The sequence below is a fragment of the Pecten maximus genome, chromosome 6 (assembly GCF_902652985.1).
Source record: "Pecten maximus chromosome 6, xPecMax1.1, whole genome shotgun sequence".
NCBI lineage: Eukaryota > Metazoa > Mollusca > Bivalvia > Pectinida > Pectinidae > Pecten > Pecten maximus.
Window position 1 is genome coordinate 28,171,606 of NC_047020.1, and position 27,986 is coordinate 28,199,591.

A 27,986-nucleotide genomic window follows, 5' to 3' on the forward strand; every position below is an offset into this window, starting at 1 on the left:
AACAACAAAGGAATAACATTAATATTTCATATTTTATTGCAACATAGTTTAATCATAATCATGAAAAAATAGAACAGCACAGCTGTTAGACAATGTCAGAAATTTGTGTCACATGATAAAGAGGTGCAGAACTAAAGCTGCGAAGGGTTTAACACGATCATAGGAGTCAAACATCAATATAGCACCAATCATTCAACTATCAGGGCCTTGAGCACCATATAATTACAGTTCCTCACAAAATAACATAGAATCCTCTCCACTAATCATACTGAAGTTAACAACATTTAAATGTTCAATGATTTTTCAGGATGCTGACTAATAGCACTAGTCTAATTTTTAAGTTGAGGAAATTAAGAAAAAATGAGTATTTATTTAAAAAAAAATTAAACTGCTATTATTTCAGTTTTGAACTTTTCACATCGTAACTTTCTATTTTCAAATTCCACTTCTGATGGTGTCTTTTCTCTGCTAAATGCATTCTTACGAAAAGATATATTTACATACAGACATCCACAAACGATTGTCCACACATACAGACATCCACAAACGATTGTCCACACACAAACATTCACAAACGATTGTCCACACACAAACATTCACAAACGATTGTCAGCTCATACAGACATCCACAAACGATTGTCCACACAGACAGACATCCATAAACGATTGTCCACACATACAGACATCCACAAACGATTGTCCACACATAGACATCCACAAACGATTGTCCACACATACAGACATCCACAAACGATTGTCCACACATACAGACATCCACAAACGATTGTCCACACATACAGACATCCACAAACGATTGTCCACACATACAGACATCCACAAACGATTGTCCACACACAAACACTTGTCAGCTCATACAGACATCCACATACACACTAACCTTCATACTGGTGAATCTCATTAACATTATCAGATTGAATGTTTACAATTACATATCACAATTTACATAAAAAACATACTTAAAACAATCAATAAAAGCTACAATATAATATCAATGACATCAGCAAATAAAATCATCATCTATTATAAAAATCATTTTTTTGTTTTGCTAAAAATTTGATTATCTTATTTCATTTCATATACCTGTAATTTGCCAATTGTTTTCAATTTAAAATTCCAGAGAGAAATGTCAATTCATAGCCCCATACTGTGCTACATCAAGGAAGTCTATAGTACGAGTTTATATCAAAATGTGATATAGGTAGTTACACATTTCAGAAATGAAGTACTTAACATATTTTCAAAAATAATTTAAATTACTGTTTAAAGTAAACTAAACGAACATTCATGAAGTGAACATTTGACCAATGAAATCAAAGAATTGTGAATGACTAGACCAACACATTGTGTCACAAAACGTTCATCTTGTCCAGTTTTTAGATCACCAACACAATACTCCTCAGAACACTTCTATCTCATTCCTCAGTAAAAACATCAAAATATGATTTCATTTTGTTGTTTTGTCATTTGTTTTCCGATTTTATACAATAAATATATTTAATAAAGATAATCCCAGCAACTGAGCAAAAACAGTGGTTCTGTGTTTCTGAAAAAAAATTCCCTTTTTGAAATTTATTGACCAAAATATCTAGAATTGTTTTATAATTAGCCATAAAAAGTTACACTAGAGTAAGGAACATCTCGGGTTTAAACAATTTCGTGTTGAATTTCAAACGTATTACTCTCAAATTTCTTCTTTACAGAAGTCATTATTTTGTCACTTATTCCAAGCCCCCTGGACTTTGATAAAGTCAAACCAAAACAATGGACAGTAGAGTCTACTGGACATTAGAGGGGTGGGAGGTTAACGAACATTAGATGCCACACCTATACTGGCAGGTAAGGGTATGAATGAGGACCAACAATTGGGGGTTGTCACACACTCACACACACGCTATCAATGTATCGACAAAGAATGTAGGTGGATTGCATGCCAAAGTATAATAAAATGGCTCCAGCAATCGACCAACAGTACTCGATATGGTCCCTAGGGCTATATCCGATAAAATACAAAAATAATCTCAAGGCCAAATCACAAACAAGGAATTGGTTGAGCTTCCTCACTGGAACATAGTTGTATATCCCTCTAATGGACGGCATTGCTGATACACAATCAGGAAACCATGGCAACATTTATGTAGCATTGCAAAACATCAAAGTCAGTTTCTATAAAAATGTAGAAAACATAGAACTGTGTATAAAATAACCACATGTCTTTTGATTGGTTGGTTTTGTAGAAATATACACTCTTTGTATCCTCTGCTGCCATTGGATAAGATGAGACTTTCATTATAACAAAGTTTCTCATTGGTCTCACACATATGAAGGTGACCAATCACTCGGCTTCTGTTTCGTAGAGTCATTATCTCTGTCAATGGTTTTTTGAGCACTACTTTGTAAATTATGTTTCCTTTCAAAGTTTTCTCGAGGCGTTAAATGTTTGAAGTCTTTTTGTTTTGAGGATATGGAATATATATCAGAAGCTGGCCTAGACTTGACCAGGTCGTCACCATCTTTATCTGTTGGGGGCCCACATGTCAGATAGGACGAACCCGTCGATGACCGGTAACCATGGTGACTATTAAAGTTGAAAGCTTTAGCATCATCTGAAACATCAAAGCAGCAAGATTAAATAAAGAATGCTTCAAGAATGAGCAGTAAAATAAATAAAATAATTTCTGTTTTAAATGTTGTTAAAAGCTTATAATATCAACATTTTGACAGTCAAATAATACAATCAACTCCTTTCATTTTCCTGAGAAATGTGGCACATTGTAAATTGTTGACTACATATGTAACTACGGTATTTGATCTCTCAGTTACAACATTAGGCGGTCTGTTGTTTTACCTGGCATGTTGGTGCAGCTCGGCATGTCCATATCACTGCCACCACGGCCGCTGTCACTCGTAGTTGTCTCCCCTGATGTATCACTTATATCATCATGTGGTGATTTCACAATTAACTGGAAATAAAAACCAAGTCTGTGGTAATTATTTTGTTAAAAGAAATTAAACTATAAATACATTGTATTATTATAAACTTTTCACAAGTTGAGTATGATTTTTAATGAATGAAACATGTTTATTCTCAAAGCATGATGACTCAATCTGAAAGCCCATTGAAATAATTTACTTTGAAAGGTTCATAAGGAGTCTATTTTGAGCTATAGACAGGTCCAAAATTAGGTTTTAAAATTATAATTGTTATCCCCCAATAGCATTGTTGGTCCGGGAGGATTCTGGTCAGTCAGGAGTGACCAGGTAATTTCTATACCACACACCCTATTGGCTAACTGCCTATTACTCATCAGGACTGGTCAGCTGGTCAGTGTAACTCTGACCCTAGGGTGGACATAGGTCAAGTGATGAAAGGGATGCCCTTGATTTACTGGATGATTTTTGACTGGTGACAATAGTGTAGGCTATGGGCTGGTGACAGCTCGACTCCACAGCGACTGTTTATACTTATGCGTATCACAGCTTGTCCTGGCATTAATGACCGGCACAGTAAGAACAAATTTTAACAAACAACATAGCTCAGAATTAGGATATCAAATTTTGAAATATTGAAATCTGATTCTTGACATTTCCGCCTTTGGCATATGCTAAGTATCAACAGGTAGCATATTTTTGTTTGAGAACACATCACAGGTAATGGACTTGAAAATGACTTTGCACCCAGCAAGAATCAATCTCCAACTGAGATCTATGCTTGTAGTTGAATTTTATTAAATAGGGGTCCCACCACTTTTACGCTTTTTTAAGTTGTTAGTAATTAACATATGTATTCATAAAATTTTCTCCATTTGACAGAAATTCAGGTAAAACTATGACTTACACGAGTTTGATGAATATGATTTTAAGCATATTTTTTCTTCCACTAACAATTCAATCAATCATTGGTGTTCTCAAAATATACAAGAACTAAGTGCCAAATACCTTGTACATATTTTCTATTATTGTATAAATATACAGGTGATATTTTGTAGAATTTTCTGTACCTACCTTTTTAAGGCTTTTCTCTTTGTTGGTGTCCTGGTTCTGTATGAGGAGTTGGTGAAGATGAAGGGTCTGGATGGTTTGGGGGTCGTAGGCCACTGGGGTCTGGAATGTTTTCATCTTCTCTACCTGGTAAGAGACAAAGTGGTTATACAGTGAATCAAAACTAGGAATTTCTGAAATCAATAACAACCATGAAAACGTGTAGCAACGCACTCTTAATTAATTGTCAGTAAACCACTTATATACAGTCATAGTTAGGATTCTATATTGTTCATTATTTTCTGGGGGAAGAATAACAAGAGGCCCATGGGGCCTGTATCGCTCACCTGGTTGGATTTGACCAAATGTCAAAATAATGTTCATGTTCAATTCCTTTTGTTTGTTAACCTCAAACAATGCTATTTATGGTTATAGCGTGGGGATCCCAACTGCTTTAAAGAAATAATGAAGTCCAGACTCTCTGAGTTTACAACATGCATTTATAACTTTATGACTAGTAGTGATTTAAAGGAATTACCTCTATTTCCCATATGGGGCCCCGCCCCTTTTGCCCCTCGGGGGTCAGAGTCACCATTTATGCAAAATCTGTTCCCCTTCCCCCGAGAATGTTTCTTACCAAATTGGGTTCAAATCCATTCATAACTTTATGACTAGTAGCGATTTTAAGGAATTACCTCTATTTCCCCATTAGGCCCCGCCCCTTTGGCCCCTTGGGGGTCAGAGTCACCATTTATGCAAAATCTGTTCCCCTTCCCCAAAGGATGTTTCTTACTAAATTGTGTTAAAAACAATTCATAACTTTATAACTAGTAGCGATTTAAAGGAATTACCTCTATTTCCCTTATGGGGCCATGCCCCCCCTTTGGCCCCTCAGGGATCAGAGTCACCATTTATGCAAAATCTGTTCCCCTTCCCCCTATGATGTTTTTGACCAAATTCGGTTCAAATCCTTTAATAACTTTATGACTAGTAGCGATTTAAAGATATTACCTCTGTTTCCCCATTAGGCCCCGCCCCTTTGGTCCTTTGGGGGTCAGAGTAACCATTTATGCAAAATCTGTTCCCCTTCACATAAGAATGTTTCTGACCAAATTGGGTTCAAATCCATTCATACCTTTATGACTAGTAGCGATTTGAAGGAATTACCTCAATTTCCCCATTAGGCCCCGCCCCTTTGGCCCCTTAGGGGTCAGAGTCACCATTTATGCAAAATCTGTTCCCCTTCCCCAAAGGATGTTTCTTACTAAATTGGGTTCAAATCCATTCATAACTTTATGACTAGTAGAGATTTAAAGGAATTGCCTCAATTTCCCCTATTGGGCCCCGCCCCTCAGGCCCCTTGGGGGTCAGAGTCACCATTTATGCAAAATCTGTTCCCCTTCCCCCAAGAATGTTTCTTACCAAATTGGGATCAAATCCATTCATAACTTTATGACTAGTAGCGATTTAAAGGAATTGCCTCAATTTCCCCTATTGGGCCCCACCCCTCAGGCCCCTTGGGGGTCAGAGTCACCATTTATGCAAAATCTGTTCCCCTTCCCCCAAGAATGTTTCTTACCAAATTGGGATCAAATCCATTCATAACTTTATGACTAGTAGCGATTTGAAGGAATTACCTCTATTTCCCCATTAGGCCCCGCCCCTTTGGCCCCTTGGGGGTCAGTCACTATTTATGCAAAATCTGTTCCCCTTCCCCAAAGGATGTTTCTGACCAAATTGGGTTCAAATCCATTCATAACTTTATGACTAGTAGCGATTTGAAGGAATTACCTCTATTTCCCCATTAGGCCCCGCCCCTTTGGCCCCTTGGGGGTCAGAGTCACCATTTATGCAAAATCTGTTCCTCTTCTCCAAAGGATGTTTCTGACCAAATTGGGTTCAAATCCATTCATAACTTTATGACTAGTAGCGATTTAAAGGAATTGCCTCAATTTCCCCTATTGGGCCCCGCCCCTCAGGCCCCTTGGGGGTCAGAGTCACCATTTATGCAAAATCTGATCCCCTTCTGCCAAGGATGTTTCTGACCAAATTTGGTCAAAATCCATTAAGAACTTTTTGACTAGTAGCGATTTGAAGCAAATGTTGACGGACGGACGACGGACGACGGACGACAGACGACGGACGACGGACGACGGACGCTGCACCATGGCATAAGCTCACCGGACCTTCGGTCCAGGTGAGATATTTTTCATTATTTTCTGGGGGAAGAATACAAATTACGAAAATCAGCTTCTCTCGAATAATATTAAGTTTTCCACACAAATACATCCTTTTTACGCCAAACTTTCGGTAAAAAACATGATAATTTACCAGTTAACCATCAAAAAATATTTACGGTAACGACAACAATCATCACATATCTCGGCACCAGGATGAAACCACTCAATACTTTACTGAATCAACCATTCAGCCTAATTTCACACCGTGCAGAAAAAGAGGGAATGGGTGTATATGAGAGTCAGGGCCTGACAGGAAGTTTTTGAAGATCTTTTGAAGAAAATGGGTCAGGTATAATCTAGAGAAAGTTATATAATATTTTGCGGTTCCTTTCCCAAATGTTTAACCAAGCTGAGATGACCACACAGAAGTTCCTCTTCTGATAGTTCAAACACACTCCAGCCATTTTAACACCCTAGAAATTCAGTGTAGGATTATACTGGGTGTTTGGGTGGCTAAACCAACACCCTCTGCCAGTTAACGAAATCAGAGTAAATGTTGACAAAGTCATTCTCACATCAAACATGTCATAGCTTAAACGGTGTTTTAAATGTGTTTAATTTCTAGAATTTTAATATTTTCTGTAAACAATTTCAGGAAATGATTTTTGTTATAACAGTCTTTCAAATTTTCAATAGAGAAATCAAGAGAAATTGGTTGTCTAACACAGGATTAAACTGTTCTAATGTTACTTTGTAATGTCTGATTTCTACCTCGATAAACACTAAATTAAACTTATCTATTTTACAATAGCGAAACTGAAGTTTTACCAACTTATATTGATCATATTTGTTGGCCTAGATGTGAATGTGCGAGGGGTCTTTCTGTGGAAAGAAGCTGGAGTACCCCAGAAAAACCCATGTGACTCCATACCTATTCACGTACAATCGAGGAATCGAACCATGGCGGTCTAGATAAAAGACATGTGATACTACCGTGCCACTGGACAACCCATCTACTACTAAGGAACCCCTAAAAGTTACGAAATATTCATGTCTGTATGTATAACTTATATAGAATTAAATACACACAAATTTTATTTTTAGTAGTGTAATTAATATTGAACCTGAATCATATATATATTTAAACTAGAAAGTGGAATAATTTGGCCACTCCCTGGAGAGACCTGGACAGGCGATTGACTGATCAGGGTTACTGGTGATTGTAAAAGTAAAATTACTGGTAAGATAACACTGTTAAGATAAGATCTCTATATCTTAAAGACCGAGTAATTACAGCATTCCTGTTCCATATAAACATTTCCTTCTTCCAAAACATATGACTCAATATCTATATCTATAGCACTATAGCGTGTGAATGATACTGTATTAGATGTGCATGTTTTGTTTTTTTAAACATATAACTGGCATGCCAGTACTATCATTCTGAAACAATACTCTTCCATCCCATTTTTTACTTACAATGACACTTGATTGTGATAAAGTGTCACTAAAGACATTTGACATTTTTTTACCCGACCCATGAGCTCACCACAACATCCTATACCCAGTATGGTTTGTCTGTGAACACTAACAAATAGCCGTCTTAACACAAATGCGTCATGCGATGTCGTAGTTCAAATTCTCCCCTTTTTATCTTGCTATTGTTGTGTTTTTTTGTCGTTTTATTAACGTTTCTCTGAATCATTTCCAAACCTACAGAAAATCTGTTAATTTTTATCCCTACAACTTTTTTTCTATCTGTGATCTGCAGAGTCGAGATTTGGAGGGTGAAAGAAGGAAAAAGAATGGGCTTTCAAAATCTGAACACTTGACCTTTGATAGCATTTAAAAGTTGCACTGACTAGATTTTATCTGTGATTATAAACATTTCTGTATGTTGTCCTTCGTGTGTCGACCACACACAAGTATTCATGATTGTTTATGATCACTCGCTCTACAATGATTTAGGAAAATATATCAATTTATGTCTGCACAGTTGACTTTGACAAGCATTGACGGAAATTAATCACCCGCAAGCATTCATTGTACCATAGGTGTAAGAATTTCATTATGTTTGGGTATTTAAGGTTGATATGTGCGTTATATTTACATGGAGCAATACAATAGAATGTCCTGTCAGAAATTGCATGTGTTTGGTCCTTAACGCCTAGTCGGGTCGAAGTGCACCCCAAGGGTACGACACTCGACACGTTAAAACAAGGGGCAGGTTAGCAGGGCCAGGTATCACTAAAATCTTATGTCTGCCTGATCAAATCTTGTCAACGAAGCAGGTACCTGGGGTTATAAATGACCACAGGTAAAATATACCTGTGTTCTTACACCTGTCTATGTACATGTCACACCTCAACTGTCAAAAGTGCACAAATATTTACACCTTCATGCATTTAAATGGATATAAAATATACTGAGTGAAGTGGTAATTGATTTTTCACATTAATCAGTTTTAAGTGATATTTCCTGGGTATGTGAAAGTATGACACTTAAACCAAATCTCCTGATTGTTTTATGGATACAGTGTTTAGAAAAAATGCTAACACTTTTTTTTATAAAAGTTAATGAATGAAAAAAATTAAAAAAATGTATTTTGACACTTTTTCTCTCTCCTTTCTTTGGTACAGCACAAGTAAAACCAAATTTGCCTCTGAATGTAAAAAGATGGTAAAATATACTGTCTCAAGACTAAACAGGCCATACAAATTGTGGTACCATTTTTTGTAATGGTTTATTGGATTGTAGAAAAGAAATAAATTAAAATGCAAATCACTTTGGCTCTTATAACAGACTCTTACCTCGTTTTTGCCAGTAGTGTATGCAGACACACTCGAAATGTCGAACACATTGTCCATATCCTCATCTAAAGAAAAACTGACTTCTTTTTTCTTCTTTTGTTTGTATAAATCCCCATTGCATCCATTATAGTCTTGTTTTTCCCCATAGCACACCTTCCCGTTCTCAAGATACCCAGAATTCTCATTTTGGATATCGTTGCTTAATTTCCGTGCTAGTTCTTGTCGTTGATCTTTACGTCGTAAAAACAGAATGAGGCCTATTATAATGGCCGACAGTATAACGGTGAGAACAACAACCACAGCCGAGATGATAATGTACTTGTTGCCTGTGTTTTCGGTCATGTGACCGAGTGAAGTAGCATTGGTGTACACCAGGATCACGTGTAATGAATGAGAGGTAACCCGTCGTGGGCTCCCGTTGTCTTCTGCCGAAACAGTCAGAAGGAAAACAGTATCTTCAGATACCATGTGGGTATTCAGAAGAAAAAGGTCCCCATTATAAGGGTCAATTGAAAACAACTGAAGGTTGTTACCATGACGAATACTATACACAATAGCCTTATTTTGATCTGTGTCCCTATCATCCGCACTAATTTTTGTGATCCATGATGGCGTCTCTGCCAAGTATCCAATGGAAACTGTGTCATTACTATCGTTAGGGAATACAAAGACTGGACTATTGTCATTATCGTCAGTAACTTTCACAGTCACAGAAATGTTTGTTTCCAGTGGAGTGTCCCCTTGATCTCGAGCACGAACATAGAAGGTATACATAGACTGGACCTCTCTGTCCAAACTCTCCTTGGCTCGGATGACTCCATCTTGGTACACGATGAAAGGCAGATTTCTTGACACATTTCCTAACAAGGAGTAGACAACTCTGCCATTGTTTCCTTCATCGAAGTCAACAGCGTTCAGCTCTCCAACCTTGGTGAGAGCATCGCCGTTTTCCCGAATCATCATTTCAATTCCACTTCTGTTAAAAGACGGGGCATTGTCATTGATATCTGTGATTGTTAGAACTACAGTCGCTGTTCCTGTCTGCTGAGGGTTGCCACCATCAACTGCTAAAACTCGAAATGTTATTCTTGGGTTAACCTCTCGGTCAAATTTCATATTTGCTGTAACGACTCCGGTGTGAGAATTAATGGCAAATTTAGAAACACTGTCATCGTGGAGATAGTAATTGATTTGAGCATTTCGACCAATGTCCTCATCAGAGGCCGTCACTTGGGTCACCACACCTCCTTCACTCGCGTTTTCTATAAGCGTTGCGGAGTAAACCCCTTTTGAAAATCTTGGGATACTGTCATTTTCATCCGTCACGTTGACTGTGAAATTTACAACAGAGCTTAGGGGAGGAGATCCTTTGTCTTCACATCGTACAGTAACATAAAAACGCTCTACAATCTCCCGGTCCAGTCGGTTATTCGTCATGACGATGAAGCCCTTCCCAGCTACTGATTGCAGAGTGAAGTTGGTATCATTGATGGTACAGGACACATTACCATTTAACCCAGAATCAGAGTCGTCAACCCGGACATGAGCAAGTGGCGTAGCATTCTTGGCAGATTCAGAAATGTTCATGACACCGTTATCGCTGGTGACGATATAACTAAGGAATAATTCTGGAGGATTATTCCCTCCGTCCACGACTGTCACCATCACTAGTTGTTGAGTAATTTTAGGTGGGTCGCCCTGGTCGCTGGCATCTACGTAAAACTGGAACACTTTACCAGGATTGGCTGAGAGGGTTTTAGACAGACTTATTTCCCCTGTTTGGGAGTTGATTGTAAATACCTGTTGAATTTGTTCCAGGCCCTGCTGATGTGGACTAAATCGGTAACTGATTTGTCCGTTGACACTGACATCTTTATCCGTAGCCAACACTTGTAGCACTATTGTACCTGCGGCAGTCTTTTCTTTCACAGACATGCTGTACTCCGATTCTAAAAACTTTGGGTAGTTGTCATTTTTGTCGAGGACCTCGACGGAAATACTCAGTGTTCCAGAATTGGGCGTGTCACCTCCATCCTTGGCCACTATGTGAAATTGATAACGATTTTGTTCTTCCCGATCCAGTTCTTTTTTCAATATCACTTGCAAACTTATGCTCTGATCTTGGTTTTTCGTTATTTCAAGATCGAAAATATCCGACTGTTGTACAATTTCGTAACTTTGAACTGAAAAATTTCCGATATCTCTATCCTCAGCAGGAGGAATGGCATACTTGGTGACCAGGTCATTTTCCGAAACCTGAAGATTTAGGAAGCTGTTTGGAAACATTGGAACGTGGTCGTTTTTGTCCTGTATGGTGACCTGAGCGGTGAGGATATTGATGTAAGAGTTGGAGGCTGTTCTGACAGCAACATCAAACGTGAACTCACAGTTTAGTAAATACCCACAGAGTGCTTCCCTGTCCAAAACCTCCTCTAGGTAAACATTTCCGGACTGTTCCACTACCGATACCCTTGGGGTTAAAGTTCCACTGTCCAGCAGTCGAAACGTTAACGTGTTGAATTCGGCAGGCATTACATCAATTTTCAAAAGTTGTGCGTCCGACATTTTACCAATTAGTGTACCGACAGGTTGTTCCTCCAGTGTGACGAACTCGATGGCAGGCAACTCCTCTTGACCACAGCAAGGGGAGATAATCCAGAGAACAAGACATGTTAGGATATGTACCCGAGCTGCCATCATTGTATTTGTCCTGAACAGCTTTCCTTACATTCTCTTAACCTGGAAAATATCAAAGGTAAAACACAACTGAGATTCCACGCATACACAAGGATAATCAATATCTACTAGGACCAACCATTATCAAATTGACATGTTTGATGTTTTAAGATCAAGTTCCCCTTACTCCAGGATCACAGGTAAATTGAAACAGATTAATTAATTATCTACTTTATACACTTTTCAGTGAAAACATTCTGTATATATACCAGTGCGTTTCATGACATTTCTGTTGATTTATCAGAAATTTGTTTCTGATGTTTTTAACTGAAAGACATTACAGACCTAATTTATCCATTACTGAGTTCATGCAATCTCATAAATACACATGATTACACATTCACTTCTTTCCAGGAAAAACAAAGGCTAATCTTGTAGTAATAGTATATATCATCAAGTAATTAAAATAAATGCAACAGAAAACTCTTGTTAAATATGCCATGTATGGATTCCAAAATTACCAGACCCTTTAAAAATACTGATAAATTTGGCATGCAGTGAACATTGAAATTGAAAATGTCAAATCCAAACTGATCAAAACCATACTACTGTACATTTATGATAAGTAAAAATATTTCCCTCATATCATAAGACATAACAGATTATAGGATAAATATGGATGTCTTAAAAGTGTCACTGTGTGTATAAATACATAATTAGCATTGATGAATAAATTTATCAGACAAATACACAAAACACAACTAATTCTGACTTGTTGGCAAGTAAAGGCATTATAAAGTAAAATTACAAACGAACCACTGGGGACCTAATTAATTAGTTTGTAGGTGAGGAGACAATTAGTGGATACCGTGTATACCAGTGTTATGTAAATTATCAATTAAATTGTGTACCTAACTTTGAGCCTTTGGTTGTGGTAATTACCAATACTTCTTTACCTATGATTTACGACAAATCAGAGACGAGAGATAAAGATCGTAATTAAGATAAAAATATATCATTTTCAATTGCCATACAATAAAATAGATACCATTAAGTCTTCCTTATGAAGTTTCAAATTTTTAAAGGTACATTTAATCTATAGGCAAAAGCAGCATTAAATATATTGTGTATGTTTTAAATGTAAGTTTTAAGACATTGTAGTATTTCACGAGGAAGTCCACAAATTTGCTTTTCTGAGACTTGGAATTTCAAACATGCAAATATATCCCCCATGGAAAATTGAAATATGATTGCATGTATGCAACATTATGTAATAAATCTTTTGTTGCTTATATAAACAGCAGGCTGACACTTTTCTGACACCTACACGAAATTGTTTTTAATATACATTTAAATAATTAGTAATTAAAGAAATATGAAGCAAAACATTTTATAGTATATTATTTTGTAGCTCTATAAAAGTGATCCTAATTTATTTAACAAAACAGCTTATTTCCCTTAACGTACATAAATTATTGTTGTTAAATAAATTCCGTTTATTAATTAACAGCATTATTCATTTAAAGATACTAAATTATAGGCAAACTTGTTATAAAAATGCCTAGAAACATTTACATAATGAAACAATTAAGTCTTCAGACTTGTGTACAGGCCAGGTATATATTACTTACATGAATTTTGATAATTTCTATCAGCACTATTAGTAAAATATTTCTATAATCATTTCAAGTTTCCTGGTGTCCAAGTCATACTGACCATTAGAAAGTTCATTCACTTAAATCCAAGTATCCATCCAGGTGAGTGACCACGGTCTAACTAAGGTACCAGTACACAGACCACTGAGTGATATATACCTGTATACCTGTTAATTAGAGTACCTGGTGTACTGAGTACTGACCACTACACTTACTGGTCAGTCTATACCTGTGTAGTACTGGACTTGTACATTAATTAATGCGTCCTGCCACAGTAGTTTACTACACTATACACATGTCATTTACCTGTATAGCCAGGTACTAGTTATTGCTGCAGTGTACTGGACACTCACTGGTCAGTCATATAGATGTCAACTGTCCATCCCCTGTGGACTGACCACTTGGTATTGTAGGACAGGTGACACAAACAGGCCTAAAACATTGTAAGTAGCCAGTATGTCAGGCAATGTTTGACAAACTCTTGGCTTTCTTCATAAATAAGTTCCCCATGGCAGTTGACATATTACATGATACTTGTGTTGTATATGTATGTTGTAATTGATTCAGCTAATTATTTCTTGTAGATATTCTTGTGCTCTCCTCGGGATAGGTAATATTGTGTAATCAACAGACATCAAGTTGAACATGATCAATAAAATCTAATTATATATCTATATACAGAAGTCCGACTGTGATCAAACAGTATTGATATTATCAACATGGACAATTTTGGCTGTTTTATTCCCCCAAAAAATATTCTTATGCATATTACAATTAATTTGTGATAGTAACGAATACTATATCTTATTCAATATAAAATTGAACAGTATGGCTCTTCAACTAAAAAAAAAAACTTCCTTTGAAACTAGGAATCCTAAATAATATGCGACTTAAAAAAAAAAGAAAAAAAAAGGGACATTTTTTGCCCTCTCCAAAATTATTCTTTTACCAGGTTTAACTGAATTCTATATTATGTTGGACTTATCTTGAATATTTGCATGGTAATATACTTAATATTTCTGTTCTGACGAAAAAAACATTGTTTATACCAATGAAGTTCTCAGCACTTCAACCATATATAGAGATTAGGGTGAAAAAGTTTAAACAAGGGGAACATATTTTATTACAATAATAAAAATAAATAATAATTAATAAAACTTAGTGTTTAATATTAATTAATTGAAAGTAACTGATAAAAAAGTATACATCTTTTTAATTAAATGAATATGAAACCATCTGTAAGATGAATATGAAGTTCAATTCTAGGTTGTAAATGAACATGTAAACTTGCATGCTCCTCAATAAAAAATATTTATCCATAACTCCAGTAATTTAAACAATGTATATAAGTTTGTGACCAATTAAGTTAGCAATTCTTAGTCCAATTGAACATTTCTGTATAATTGATTTAATCTGTAACAACTGTATGTAATAGATAGGTATTTTATTTCTGGAGTATATTATGTAGAATAGGTGTTTTACATATAATTTATAATAGATGGGTATTTTAGGTATAATATATAATAGATGGGTATTTTAGGTATAATATATAATAGATGGGTATTTTAGGTATAATTTATAATAGATGGGTATTTTAGGTATAATATATAATAGATGGGTATTTTAGGTATAATTTATAATAGATGGGTATTTTAGGTATAATCTATAATAGATGGGTATTTTAGGTATAATCTATAATAGATGGGTATTTTAGGTATAATTTATAATAGATGGGTATTTTAGGTATAACCTATAATAGATGGGTATTTTAGGTATAATTTATAATAGATGGGTATTTTAGGTATAACCTATAATAGATGGGTATTTTAGGTATAATTTATAATAGATGGGTATTATAGGTATAATTTATAATAGATGGGTATTTTAGGTATAATTTATAATAGATGGGTATTTTAGGTATAATTTATAATAAATGGGTATTTTAGGTAAGCCTCCTGCCCAGCTGTCAGAAATAATGCACCTCTGATGCACTGTCACATGTCACCAAAACAACACATAAAGCTGGTAATTGACAATCCATCACTGATGACCGATTCAATCAACAGGTAAAAAACTATGTAGGTCTGTATACAGGTATACACATCTCTTCACACAGGGCACCAGGTACTATACCTACCAATCTATATACCTTTGATCTGTGTACAGAAGGTAAGCTGGTATAAAGGTAGCTTACAAATCTGGTATCTATACTTAGTATCAATTCGGTATATCCACCATATGGAAGATCCATGCAGGGGGTACATTTGGTCGACCCCCCCCCCCCCCCCCCCCCCTTACATTCAGAACATTATTTGTAATTAATATCTACTATATTTGTAATTTTAAAATGATAATGTACAAACAGATTGGTATCTTTGGTATGAAGCATTATCAAATCAAAATGAACCTGACTTAATTATTAATGATGAAGTCCTGTCTCCACCTCTCACCCATCATAAATTCATTTATTAAATTCTCACCTTGACATTTAGCAATTCCTTTATGATTGACACAATAATACACAGTCATCCTTGGATTGCCTGACGAAAGTCATCAACCACTTACACTTCCCAGTTTATACACACAATCGATTTCCGAAAGCTGTTTTCCTGTCCAGTCTTTCACCAACAAAACATATGGAGACTGATTTGACAACTGCCGATGTATCATAAGGAAAGAGTTGACAGGTCACAGAATCTCCATTTAGCCTTATTGTTCCTGGGTCTGGTTTACCCAGGTATCTGTGTGTTACAATTAGCCTTATACCAACCAAAACCTGACATTTTCTTTTTGAACATGGTGAACATTGAGTAACTAATGTCAAGAATAAAACTAGTACGTTTCTCTCGTCAGTAATGGTCAGCAAATATTTACATCACACTTGACAGTTAGCAGGCAGTTTGTGGACAAATACAGAACTGACCACTCGAAATAACCACCAATGTCCAAAGGATTACTGGTTTAGAACAAATATTGAGCCAGCAGATTGTCTCCCCTTTGTTGAGCCTGGTGTATACAAACAAGCCATAACGGTAAGGACTCTCTTCTCCTCAAACAGGATGAAATTTCGCAGGTGAATGCCTTTACAAACTTCTCATTTTCCATTTATGAAATGAAGTACCCACTCAAAAATGTTCCCAGATTTATTTACAAACAAAGGATTATCAATACAAATACTAAACTTTAAAAGCTATGGTAGTGCCAGGTAGCTTCTATTACGTATGTAGCATACACCCTTAATATAATTGATCTACATCAAAATGTATACAGTATGCAGATTTATACCTTTTAACTGTTTCAAGTTATTTTGCCTTTTTTTCAGTTAAAGCCAACCAGGCAAAGCAAAATATGTACGTATCTGAAATCAGGTTTAATATCTTAATAAATTAACACAATTCTTTTAAAATATTCACTAAACCTTTTAAGTCGGAACACAAATCAATTAATATCAGTTCAAAAAGTTTGGCATGAACATAAATCTTATGATAATAGTATGACTTCTAAAAGCTCTAACCAGGCGGTGATGGTTTAGTGACACGAAGGGAAAGGTCGCCAGATGTCATCAGTGTATAGTCTATCACGTTATTGACATACACAAATGTCACATCCCCAACTCTCAATACAAAAATACTTACTTTAAATTCACAGGCCTGCAATGTTTATCCCAAGAATATAACTCTCATCTAAAATATCCAGGAGAAATGTTCTGCCTTGAATATCATGAAGATGCAATGACACACACTGAAACATTGTCTTTTTCTCTACAAACATGTGTTCATCTCCCACCTTGCATTTGGTGCTCATTTATCATAGTAAATTAATAAAAAATCTCATCAGCCTGTTCCTATATTGTTGTCTATATATTTTACCTGGACAGGTAAATTTGACCGTTGTATACACACATCACTCGGAACTACCTCTAGTACTGGCTGATGACAGGTAGCAAAGGGCCAAGTTATCAGAGGCCGTAAATCATTTCTTGACCAATCATTTTCCTTTTGTGGCCTGTATAATGACCACTACGATGGACTATTGTAGTTGTAATCGGGTCCTTTCACTGTCCGTCCAAGGCAGGCAGATCTTAACTCCTCCGCTAATATTGGCTAACGGATAAGATAAATGCTCACAATGAGAAATAACCAATATCTCAACTACTTGGATTATCAAGTGAAGGGAATCAGTAGCTGGTTATCGGTACAGGTGTGGGTAATACCATTATAGCAACGTCATCCTCCCGTTCCATATCTGTCGCTGCTCCCAATATCAACACTATTACGGAAAATGCATTAACTGCAGTGCTCACAGACAGTTGTTTTCGTTTTGACTACTGATGCGTTATACAGGTACAACTTGGGCGGATTGTAACAGATGTGTTAGTGGTAGTTTCCTCGAGCCTAGTGATAGCAACACGAAGAGTTTGTGAGGAGAAGAGAGGTGTGACGTTTTGCTGTGTGAAGCAGACATCTACCTGTCAGCGTATTAAAAATGATGTTCATTGTCCCTGCCAGATGACTGACTTTATTGTTTCTTCCTGACCGACCGAGATGTTATTAAAACTTGTACGAGACATTTATTTTCCATGTAACATTAATTTTTGTCACAGATGATTCTTACGGCGACAAAATTAAATCAATGCTTCGCAAAGATCGTGTGGTACACAAGACTTTTGTATTCCAGTCTTTCACCTGGACAAAGTTATCTTGTACATGAATGATAAATAATAATTAATTATGCTGGGAATCACCTTAAGCCACCTTTTGAAGGCATCCCTTTGTCAAAGCATGTTCAGCACACTTTACAATTTTTTTTTTAAACAGGTAAAATAGATGGCAGCAATAAATAACCTAACTTGTTCATTTTATCTACGAAACAAATTCTGATCACGTTTATATGTAGCATGTTATACTACAAAATTATTTACTCAAATTTTATATTCTTAGGAGAGGTTTAATTACAAATTAAATTTCATACCAGCTGGTACAATTTTCCTTGAACAAAATATCTCATATTCTGACTTATTTTTTCCCATTTAGAAAACACAGTATAGCTATAAAACCTGAATAAATATAGCTATACAGTAATAGTTTGTCTCTGCAGGAGTATTAGTCGATAAAGATGCCCCCATTAAATCAAATATCTCATTTTTTAAAATTTTCTTTTCTTTCACATTTTCTAAATAGAGTATAGCTAAAACCTGTAATTAAAAACTGTTTTCAGAACCTCTGCAGTTAATATTTATAAAACAACAGATTCAGTATGTCAATCATAAAATATTATATAAGTCCCCCATTACATTAAATACCTGTTTAAATGTAGTTATAAATCTATTTATTAAGACATTAAAGTATCAGTAATAAGTAGAATAAAAGATATCAGTTTTGATATTTCATCTTGTTTAATTGATAATTAGACTTTTTAAAAAAATATATTCAGACTTAAAATTTTATCAAAATTTAACTTTATTTATCATTTTCTTACAATTCTGAAAGTGATGCATTAATTAGTACTGTTAATTCCAATAGTAAAATAGTATAATCAAATTGTGCTACAGTTGCTATATTATAACAATACTGAAGCTGACTTACCACTAGGATCCTGTATCTCACTGTGACTGGTGAATGGTCTATTGCTGTACCTTAATATCATGTGACTGGTGAATGGTCTAGCAATGTACCTATATCAGTGTCCTCCTCCTCTCCCTGGACAACTGACTGATGCCAGAGATCCTGACCAAACCTACATCTCGGGGATTATACCTAATCCTACAGATTAGTGCAGGTTTTCTGTTGACCTATCTACTAAGTACCACTATCACAAAATCACAGACTTTTCTTGGTGAAATAATTATTTCTCAACTTGTTATTCTGGGTACCTGGCTTGGCTAGATTGGTCATGACTTCAAAGTGAAACCTATCCATGTAGGTGTTGACTCAGGAAAGCTCGGCAATCATCATAACACCTCGGACAATACTAGTCCGCGAATCCAACAATTAGTCTGCTACCCTATCAATTAACAGTAAACAAACAGCAGATAGGCACACAAAGGGGCTCCATGAGACACAGGTAAACAAGGTATTGTTTCCTCGGGACGGGTTATCACAGCTTACAAAGGTATCAAGGAGGCCCATAATCCACATAGCACCTTCCTCAATCACTTATCCAGATTTATCATATCCAAATAAGAGGCCCTGTTGAATGTATGCAATTCTACTGAACACCTAAAACTGGAGCCCTTATATCTGCCTGTTTTGTAAGAAAGTTGAAAATTATACATGAAAATACCAGAAGCCGATAAAACTTTAACAACAGAAATACTTCTTTCATCTATTACTTAAAAGAAAACCAGGGCTAAATCACTTAATATGTAACCTGTTAAGTTTTTGTTCAACAGAAGGTAAAAATTGCAAAAATTTCCAATAACCAGTTTTCTGATCAACGAAATATTGGGAATCGCCGGTAAGATGAAAGTGCAGGATTGCTTGCGACATTAGCTACTTCCAAAAATATCAACTAAAAACAATATGAACACGCCTTTAGTGCGTCAGTGCAATAGGTATTGAGTACAGGTGCTCTTTCTTACCCCTGTATACTATTTGGCAAACAACTATGGCTGAAAAATTTGGTCGACCAAGAAACATCACTTCTTTACAAAAGTGAAACTGTGACTTGAATATTTGGAATGCTTTCTTTTTTCAATTTTTACATTTGTTCAGTGCATGAAATTTAATTTTAACTAAAACTTGCAGACATATATCTTAAAGACCAGCCATCTTGTTATTGCAACATTGCAAACAACTGAGCCAAGGGGAAGAACTAGAAGTATTACATGGATTCTAGGTGTGAATTAAGTGAAAAGTCATGATGCCTCAAACTAGCTCCTGCCATTTTTATGAAAGAGTCAACTTATTATCAGAATATTCTGTGGTTTAAATTCCCATCAAATATCAACAATTTCACCAAGTCATGCATGGCAGTGAAATGTGAACATTTTAACAGGACATCAAGAACCATCCTGTGCAACTTAAATCAATTATTGATATTTTAAAAGGTAAATAAATAATTTGAAGACAAATTTTTTTTTCAACAGATTCACAGAATCATTGCATCCAATGATATTTTTTGAGATGAGAAAGAGAAATGTAACAATTGGTGTGTTTGTGGTATTTTTTTGCTATTATTAAAGGTACAACTTAATTATCCAACAATTCAATTCATATCATCTTCGTAATCAAATCTTACCAGTTAGAAATGTCAAATGGTGGACGACTAGAGACAGGTGATATCAAGTTTAATTTTTTTAATTGATATTAAAAATGATTAGGAGGGAACTGTTTACTTTTTACATAAATTAACTGATATGTCAGAACTGTGTGTAAAAACACATTTCCATCCAGTGTATTAAACATGGCCTGAAATAACATGCAATATGTGATCTGGTGATTTAAAATAACAAATATTTGCTGTCAGACTTAGAATTACAACCTACATTAGGAGTCATAACCCATTTGTAGATCACCACAATAAGAGAGTCCTGTTATTGTTAGACTAATGACTGTGTGGGGAGGGCCACCCTTCTACTGTGGACAATGTTAAGTATGAAGGACACTTGTGTCTATGTGTAAATTGACACAAGTAGGCCGCTTTGTAGTAATGGTGATACTTGATAAACTTCTTAACACCAGCGGAGATAAGTACAAAGTAAATATATTGTATAATTTGATAGCCATCGTGACTTATAACAGTCTTCTCCATCGTACCTGTTTTCTCCATACTACCCAGAATAATAATGGACTGTGATTCATCAGTCGTATGTCTGAAATAGATTTTTTTATTTCAGGTATTGTTCTATCACATAGTTTTGCCTCAGTACAATGATATATTTTATCATGTAAATCACTCTTACAAATGACCGTTACAGGGAAACTCATTAATACATTATTTTTTTTGGTGATGGTGCTGCCAACAGTAACTAGGATCACAAAACTTCCAACAGGTTATTTTTATGATTTCTCCCAAAATAAACTGAATTTTCAAAACTTAATTGCCTCACTTCAGGAAACACCTTGATTGATATTCTTGATTTATTTTGCTTCGTTTGTTTTTTCCCCTTTTTGATAGGTTCTTGAATCAATTTATTATAGCTTCCATTATGGTATTGAGCCTTTGATCTTTTTTTTTTTTTCAATTTCATTTTCATCTTCATGTCGGTAGGTCACATTCATACAAGCATGTACTGCCAACATTCCAAGAGTACCCAGTTGAATTGTTCATATTTGCTATGACTGTACAGAATAATGTAACCCTGTCTATACCGTAGACGCTGTATACATTTCCAGTAAACTTTCCTACATTAGTGTTTACACTGAACAAAAACATGGCAATCATAGTAGGATCAGAACGATGACACTGGGAGAGGACATGAGGAGGTTTTTTACCGATAATTAATCCTAGTCTGTACACAAAGGGATTTACTAATCAGGGGTACGTCAATGGAAGGAAAGTGTGTATCCCCTCCCGTAGAGGGCAGCACCAGATACAACACTAAATAGACAACGACAGCTCCCCTATTGATGTAAAAGCCAGAGTAAATAGGAGAATCTTAATCGTACCCGGAGACAAAGTATCGGACAAATATTTGTCTACACTTATCAAATGGCCAGCTTAGATTGAACTTAATTTGATAGACTGTGAATCCCAGTGTCAACATAGGGAGGAAATCATCGAAACACAATCTGTATAGTTCATACAAATATAAACGGTCCAAATCATTTACTTAAGGATTCAAACTTTTCAAAGCTAACTCTTTAAAATGTTGGTAATAGTTGTTGATCATTCAACTTCCTCTGAAAAGTGTCTCAAAGGACTTATTGAAACAGTTTAAATTTCAGTTTGCTGACATCTCTTTTATCTCCAGGACGTGACAGCACTCGTAACGGAAAATCAAGCATCCTGCTAATTTTCTTGACCATAGAAGATATTTCTGATTTGTGTAAGTTGGTATTGGATGAAAAGACACCAACAGAGTGTAATCAGACACTATAAAACGATTTGATAATAGAATCCTTTAAATGTCGCCATTTCTATACTGATTCTTGGGACTAAAACATTTAATTAAGTAATGTGTCAAAACTCTAATACAAATTTTATATGACAGGTTAGCGATATAATAATTTTGCCCTACCTCAGCACAAAGGATTTTCTCTTTCAAATAAATAAGTTGTGTTGAAGTGAAGTCTTCCCTAGTGAAGAGGTCCATGTATTGGTATTAAAAACACAAGCAACATTGGCTCTGCTAAACATATACATTCTAACCATATCATATACGGTATATATTGCATGTACAAAGGATGGACCCTATGTATATTTTTTCATTTGGTTTCTTATTTATTTGTTAAATTTGTACAAATTCAGATATTTAACAGGCATTGAACTATAATACCATTCTTTTTATAAGCAGTAGCTCAACAGACACCTGGATGTAGTTTTTCTGTTCACTATTCCTGAGAAACCTGGCAATATATATGTTAGCTGTGTTATACCTTACCTGTATCACTTACCTATCATAACACACCTGGTAGTTTTATCAACAAAAGAAAAGCCGAATTATTCACATTTTACAAAGAATTTTTATTAGGCTATTGCGTAAATATGGAATTTCATAGGTGTATCTGGAATATCTATGATCTGAGTGTTCATGCGATAATGACTAGCGAACATGAAATAACCAGGACATTTTTACCAACAATATAATACAATGTCGTAGGGTACTTTTAATTTCTGGTTAATTAAAGAAAATTGGATACCAGGATCATAACGTCATAACGACCTACAAATTAATAATCAAATCTAATTCTGTAAAAATTACGAATTCCTTGTAGACTTATTTTGCACCGTATGACATTATTTAATATTAAAAGACTGATCACTAAAATATGCTAAAAAGTCATGTTCTGGGGACATTTACAGCTAAATACATTAATATACAAAATAAATTGAGTAATATTAGACCTAAAATACATAGGTAATCTCCATAGATAAGAATCCTATATCATTTTACATGTTAATCTAGCTTGATAGTCGGTATAAATAGTATACCTCCCCGCCAAACTTCAGAGGAACACAATTCAAATTGACCTTGGGATTGTTTGAAGGTTACATAATACCCAGTATTAATGTCTAATAAGGAGCATGCATCATTTGATAATTATCATCAAACAAAAGTGAGTAGTTAATTTGACCAGTGGGCCTCCCTACTTAATTGGCTTGTTAACTTTGTGGTAATGACTAATGCCAGTGATATATACATAGATAGCATTTCTCTCACCCTTAACCTGCTGTAGTATGAGATGGGTACACGTTTTGGTATCAGATGAAACATGAAGATTTAATTCCTTACCACAGTGAATACATATTTATTACCCGTTGGCTAATTATACATAATATGTAGGGAAGAAAATGTCAATCTGCCTGAACAGGTAAATGTCCCTATCGTATCTGTGTTTGAACAGGTAAATCACCATCATGTCTGAGTTTGAACAGGTAAATCACCATCAGATCTATGAGTTTGAACAGGTAAATCACCATCAGATCTATGAGTTTGAACAGGTAAATCACTTTTATATCTATGAGTTTGAACAGGTAAATCACTTTTATATCTATGAGTTTGAACAGGTAAATCACTATCATGTCTATGAGCTTGAACAGGTAAATCACCATTATATCTGAGTTTGAACAGGTAAATCACCATAATATCTATGAGTTTGAACAGGTAAATCACTTTTATATCTATGAGTTTGAACAGGTAAATCACTTTTATATCTATGAGTTTGAACAGGTAAATCACCATCATGTCTGAGTTTGAACAGGTAAATCACCATCATGTCTGAGTTTGAACAGGTAAATCACCATTATATCTATGAGTTTGAACAGGTAAATCACCATCATGTCTGAGTTTGAACAGGTAAATCACCATCATGTCTGAGTTTGAACAGGTAAATCACCATCAGATCTATGAGTTTGAACAGGTAAATCACCATCAGATCTATGAGTTTGAACAGGTAAATCACTATCCTGTCTATGAGTTTGAACAGGTAAATCACTATCATATCTATGAGTTTGAACAGGTAAATCACCATCAGATCTATGAGTTTGAACAGGTAAATCACTATCCTGTCTATGAGTTTGAACAGGTAAATCACTATTATATCTTTGAGTTTGAACAGGTAAATCACCATCATACAGCTGTATCTGGAGGAGGTGGTGGGGGACGGATATTTCTGAAATACTGAATTCAGTATTGGTAACAGCTTTAAACTGAAGAAAAAAATCCCAACATTTTACTATCTCTCAGCCAACCTATGTTCAAACTTAGTGTACATTTTGTACATACAATGGAGAGATGGCAAGAGTAGGAATCTAGTCTCCACATCCTCCAGTTTTAACAGGTAGGGGACTTCGTTTTTTGCTAAGTACAACATCACCTGTACACCTGTACACCTGTTGGAGACAAAGGAAGTCATACTCATCACCAGGAGTAGCATGCTTATAGACAAAACACCAGCCCAGATTGATTTTCCAGTATGAAACACTACATCATTTTACTTAATGAGATTCTCATGTAACCATGTCCAAGCTTGCAAGAGAAATTCATCATCAGTTGCACGAAACGTTTATCATCCAGTTGAATATTTTTAATCAAACTGGATTCCTCCGATCGATTATGGAATATCCCTCAATTCCCAATACAACACTTACAAATAATTGCATGTATAGCAATAAAATTGAAGTTGTAGTTAGAAAATGATGTCATTTTTAACAAAGTATTTTAAATATTTATATTCATTGATTCAGCTATAGTGTTCGCAAGTTTGAGCTTGAAGGAAATTTAACAAGATATTTTTTTTTACAATACCCCATATTATGAATCCATGAAACAGAATATGGTCTAAATAAATGTCTATCCCTGTTTTAGGTAAAGCACGAACTTCTATCTTTTACAGAGATAATAGTTACCTAGCAACCAGTGACACACAGTGACCTTGATCCAGATGAGGATAGCATTAAAAGATCTTTATATTGGTAAGAAAACATTCCTGCAAAGTTGGATCCTCCTTAATTTGAGCAAATGTTCCAGAGATATGATGCCAGTCGGACAAATGTAATCAAGATGACTACAGTGAACTTGACTTGACTTTGACAGGCATATTTTATCCACTAAATGACAAGTTTCTGACTTCCTCTATAGATAAAGACTGACTATAACACACCCTTATGCCATGAAGCAGCTTGCCCATTATCTTATTTCTAATTTCAAGCCATTGAAAAATGTCTTCTGTTGCTAAGATTTGGTAAGATTTATGCTAGACCTTATCTGGCAGCATTTTCATCAAATTTCACACTCCCTCATCCATCGCCTCTGAAGCTGACCTCTGAGCCGACCCCTAAGGGGATGTTCCTGGACAAGAACTCTACACCCCTGAGTATGTTGACTGGGCCTCTTAGATATCAAAATCCCATGAAAATGAGAAAGTTGTGCATCCCTCCCAACACGAAAACGAGATTTAGGAGTGTCCACTATCTACCAGGTGTTGGTTGGTGAGTGTTGTACTTTTTCACCAGTCCATTGCATGGTCAAATTACCCACGGCTAAGTTCTGGCTATTAAGATAATTCTGTGATAATATTCTTCAGTGATTCCATTCATCATTGACAGCAGTAGTGAACCTTATCCCCTGTATCGTAGCTATCATTTCATTTTACGCAAAATAATCACCCATAGAAGTCCAGCTAGATCTCTTTAACACTATGTCTTTTAAACCTTCCTTTCTTTCCTCTGTTACTTGAATTCTAAACCTCTCTCTAATATCCCTATATCCCTGGATTTGTTTCCCCGATTTATAGCCGATATTGAATTTCCTTCAATTATTGTAGAAATATTGTAGAGTTTTTCAACCTTTGTATCTAGATTCTAATACATGTATATAAAGTTTTGTAAAACTATTCAATATTTCCATTACAAATTAATGTTAATTCTATACGAAAGGCAATTACAAGCTGCTGACAAGAGACTGAATACAAGTTATATGTGCCTGTATAGAATATGTTTGGCACATTATTTGATTGGAAGCACTGTACATTTTGATTTCATATAATGTCCCCTCGTACAGATACTATGTTGAGAAAGGAAGATGTTTTTTTGTCACTTAACAATTCATATCATCAAATGTCTTTTGATATGAACAATTAAGAAAATATGGTCTTAAAAAAAAAAAGTAATTTTTTTTTAATGATTTTAAAATCAAAGAAGAATCATTTAAAATCAGCTTCCTGTGTGAAAGTTCTCCCCCCCCCCCCCCCCCAAAATGTGATAAAATGTATGTGTGTATAACCAAAGGTGAAAGTTTCCATGGGAAAGAAAGTTAATTTTTACTCATAAAATCTGTATCTGTACATTAATTAAGTTAAACATTATTTAAAAAAATTGTCACAGGATCAAGAATATTGGTGTATTGTCGAGATGTCAGGGAAACGACTCTCAATGTGAATTTAAAAAATACTTCAAATTATTGTTTTCACAGTCATAATCTAATGAAGGAGACATTGACGATCGTTTTCTGTTAATTCATTATATTTACCTACCGATTTTCAACTACAAAAGTCACATTTCTGGCGAAATATGCAAAGTAAAGTGTCAAACTTTTACACATTATATAGAGGTATCTATCAAAATGGGCTGTTTAGGTGAAGAAATATTGTAGATCTTATATGCCTATGATGATAGGTCGAGACAGTGTTACAAAACGTGTGTTACAGGATTAACCGATGTGACCTATGACACAATTCTGTATATATTTCAAACTTCTACAGATAAAACATTTTCCTATCTACCAATGAATGATGATATTTCAACTTTAACTGACATAAGTTTTGAAATATTTCTTCGAAAATTGGATCATTCAAAATGTGGTAGGATGGTACAAAATTTGATCAATTAGGAAAACTGCATTATTTTAAGTGTTGAAATTTCTGATGTGGATATTTTTTTTTTTTTTTTTTTAGAGATAGGGCATTCATCTTATTTCTCTAAATCCTCCTATATATTATCTTCAACGTACTGTACAGTCAAACTTCATCATCAACGAACTCCGATAACTCAAAGACATTGCTAACTTGAAGAAAATAATAAATCCTACAGTAAAAATTCTATATAAAATATACCTGGTTACCTTGACAACTTGGGATATATCTCAAAATCATTTCATGATCCCTGATTATCTTTACACTTTTCCTGCTGTGGGCTGAATCTATCAATACAACATCTATCTACTAATTGGATTTATAGAGTAAAGCCCTGTATCATACAAATAAGTATATGTCTGTCGTTTATGTAGACATATTATTTAGAAAATATTCTTCTTATGACTTAAGTGAACTAATGAACTTACCTCTTCATTAAAGGGGTAATTAATTTCCGTTTAAGTGTAAATAGAGGGTGCTGTTGGTCCTTCCCAGTATCCTTTGAGTCTATATTGGTACAGGTATCCGTAGGTGATCGTTACAGGTGTAATGAGGTGTACTATCTCGTTTCCTCTTTCGAATCTATTCCATAACACTGAAAATATATAGGAAATGTCGTTTTCACAACAAACTATGTTTGTACACTGCGAT

At 35.2% G+C, this 27,986-nt stretch overlaps 1 protein-coding gene across 4 annotated transcripts; it reads right to left on the bottom strand.

Annotated features, from left to right (window-relative positions):
* Positions 1–13: 13 nt before the first annotated feature.
* On the bottom strand, positions 14–27,986 carry LOC117329442 (protocadherin-7-like). Of its 4 annotated transcripts, none has more exons than XM_033887388.1 (5): positions 27,764–27,986; positions 8,990–11,728; positions 4,024–4,146; positions 2,867–2,981; positions 14–2,624 (listed from the first exon to the last, which is right to left on the bottom strand). In XM_033887388.1, exons 2-5 carry the CDS (start codon positions 11,687–11,689, stop codon positions 2,332–2,334), a joined length of 3,231 nt encoding a protein of 1,076 aa, XP_033743279.1. In that variant the 5' UTR covers positions 11,690–11,728; positions 27,764–27,986; the 3' UTR covers positions 14–2,331. The 4 variants fall into 4 exon arrangements, with proteins under 4 accessions (XP_033743279.1, XP_033743282.1, XP_033743281.1 ...); XM_033887391.1 differs by lacking the exon at positions 27,764–27,986 and adding an exon at positions 16,956–17,245; XM_033887390.1 differs by lacking the exon at positions 27,764–27,986 and adding an exon at positions 15,801–16,126.

What these genes read in the sequence shown, in the direction of transcription:
- LOC117329442 (XM_033887388.1), bottom strand. Translation starts at nt 11,689, where the DNA reads ATGATGGCAGCTCGGGTACATATCCTAACATGTCTTGTTCTCTGGATT. An exon ending in ACACTACTGGCAAAAACGAG is followed by an intron (nt 4,147 to 8,989) that starts GTAAGAGTCTGT and finishes GTCTCTTACCAG; the next exon opens with GTAGAGAAGATGAAAACATT. An exon ending in AAGAGAAAAGCCTTAAAAAG is followed by an intron (nt 2,982 to 4,023) that starts GTAGGTACAGAA and finishes TTTTATTTCCAG; the next exon opens with TTAATTGTGAAATCACCACA.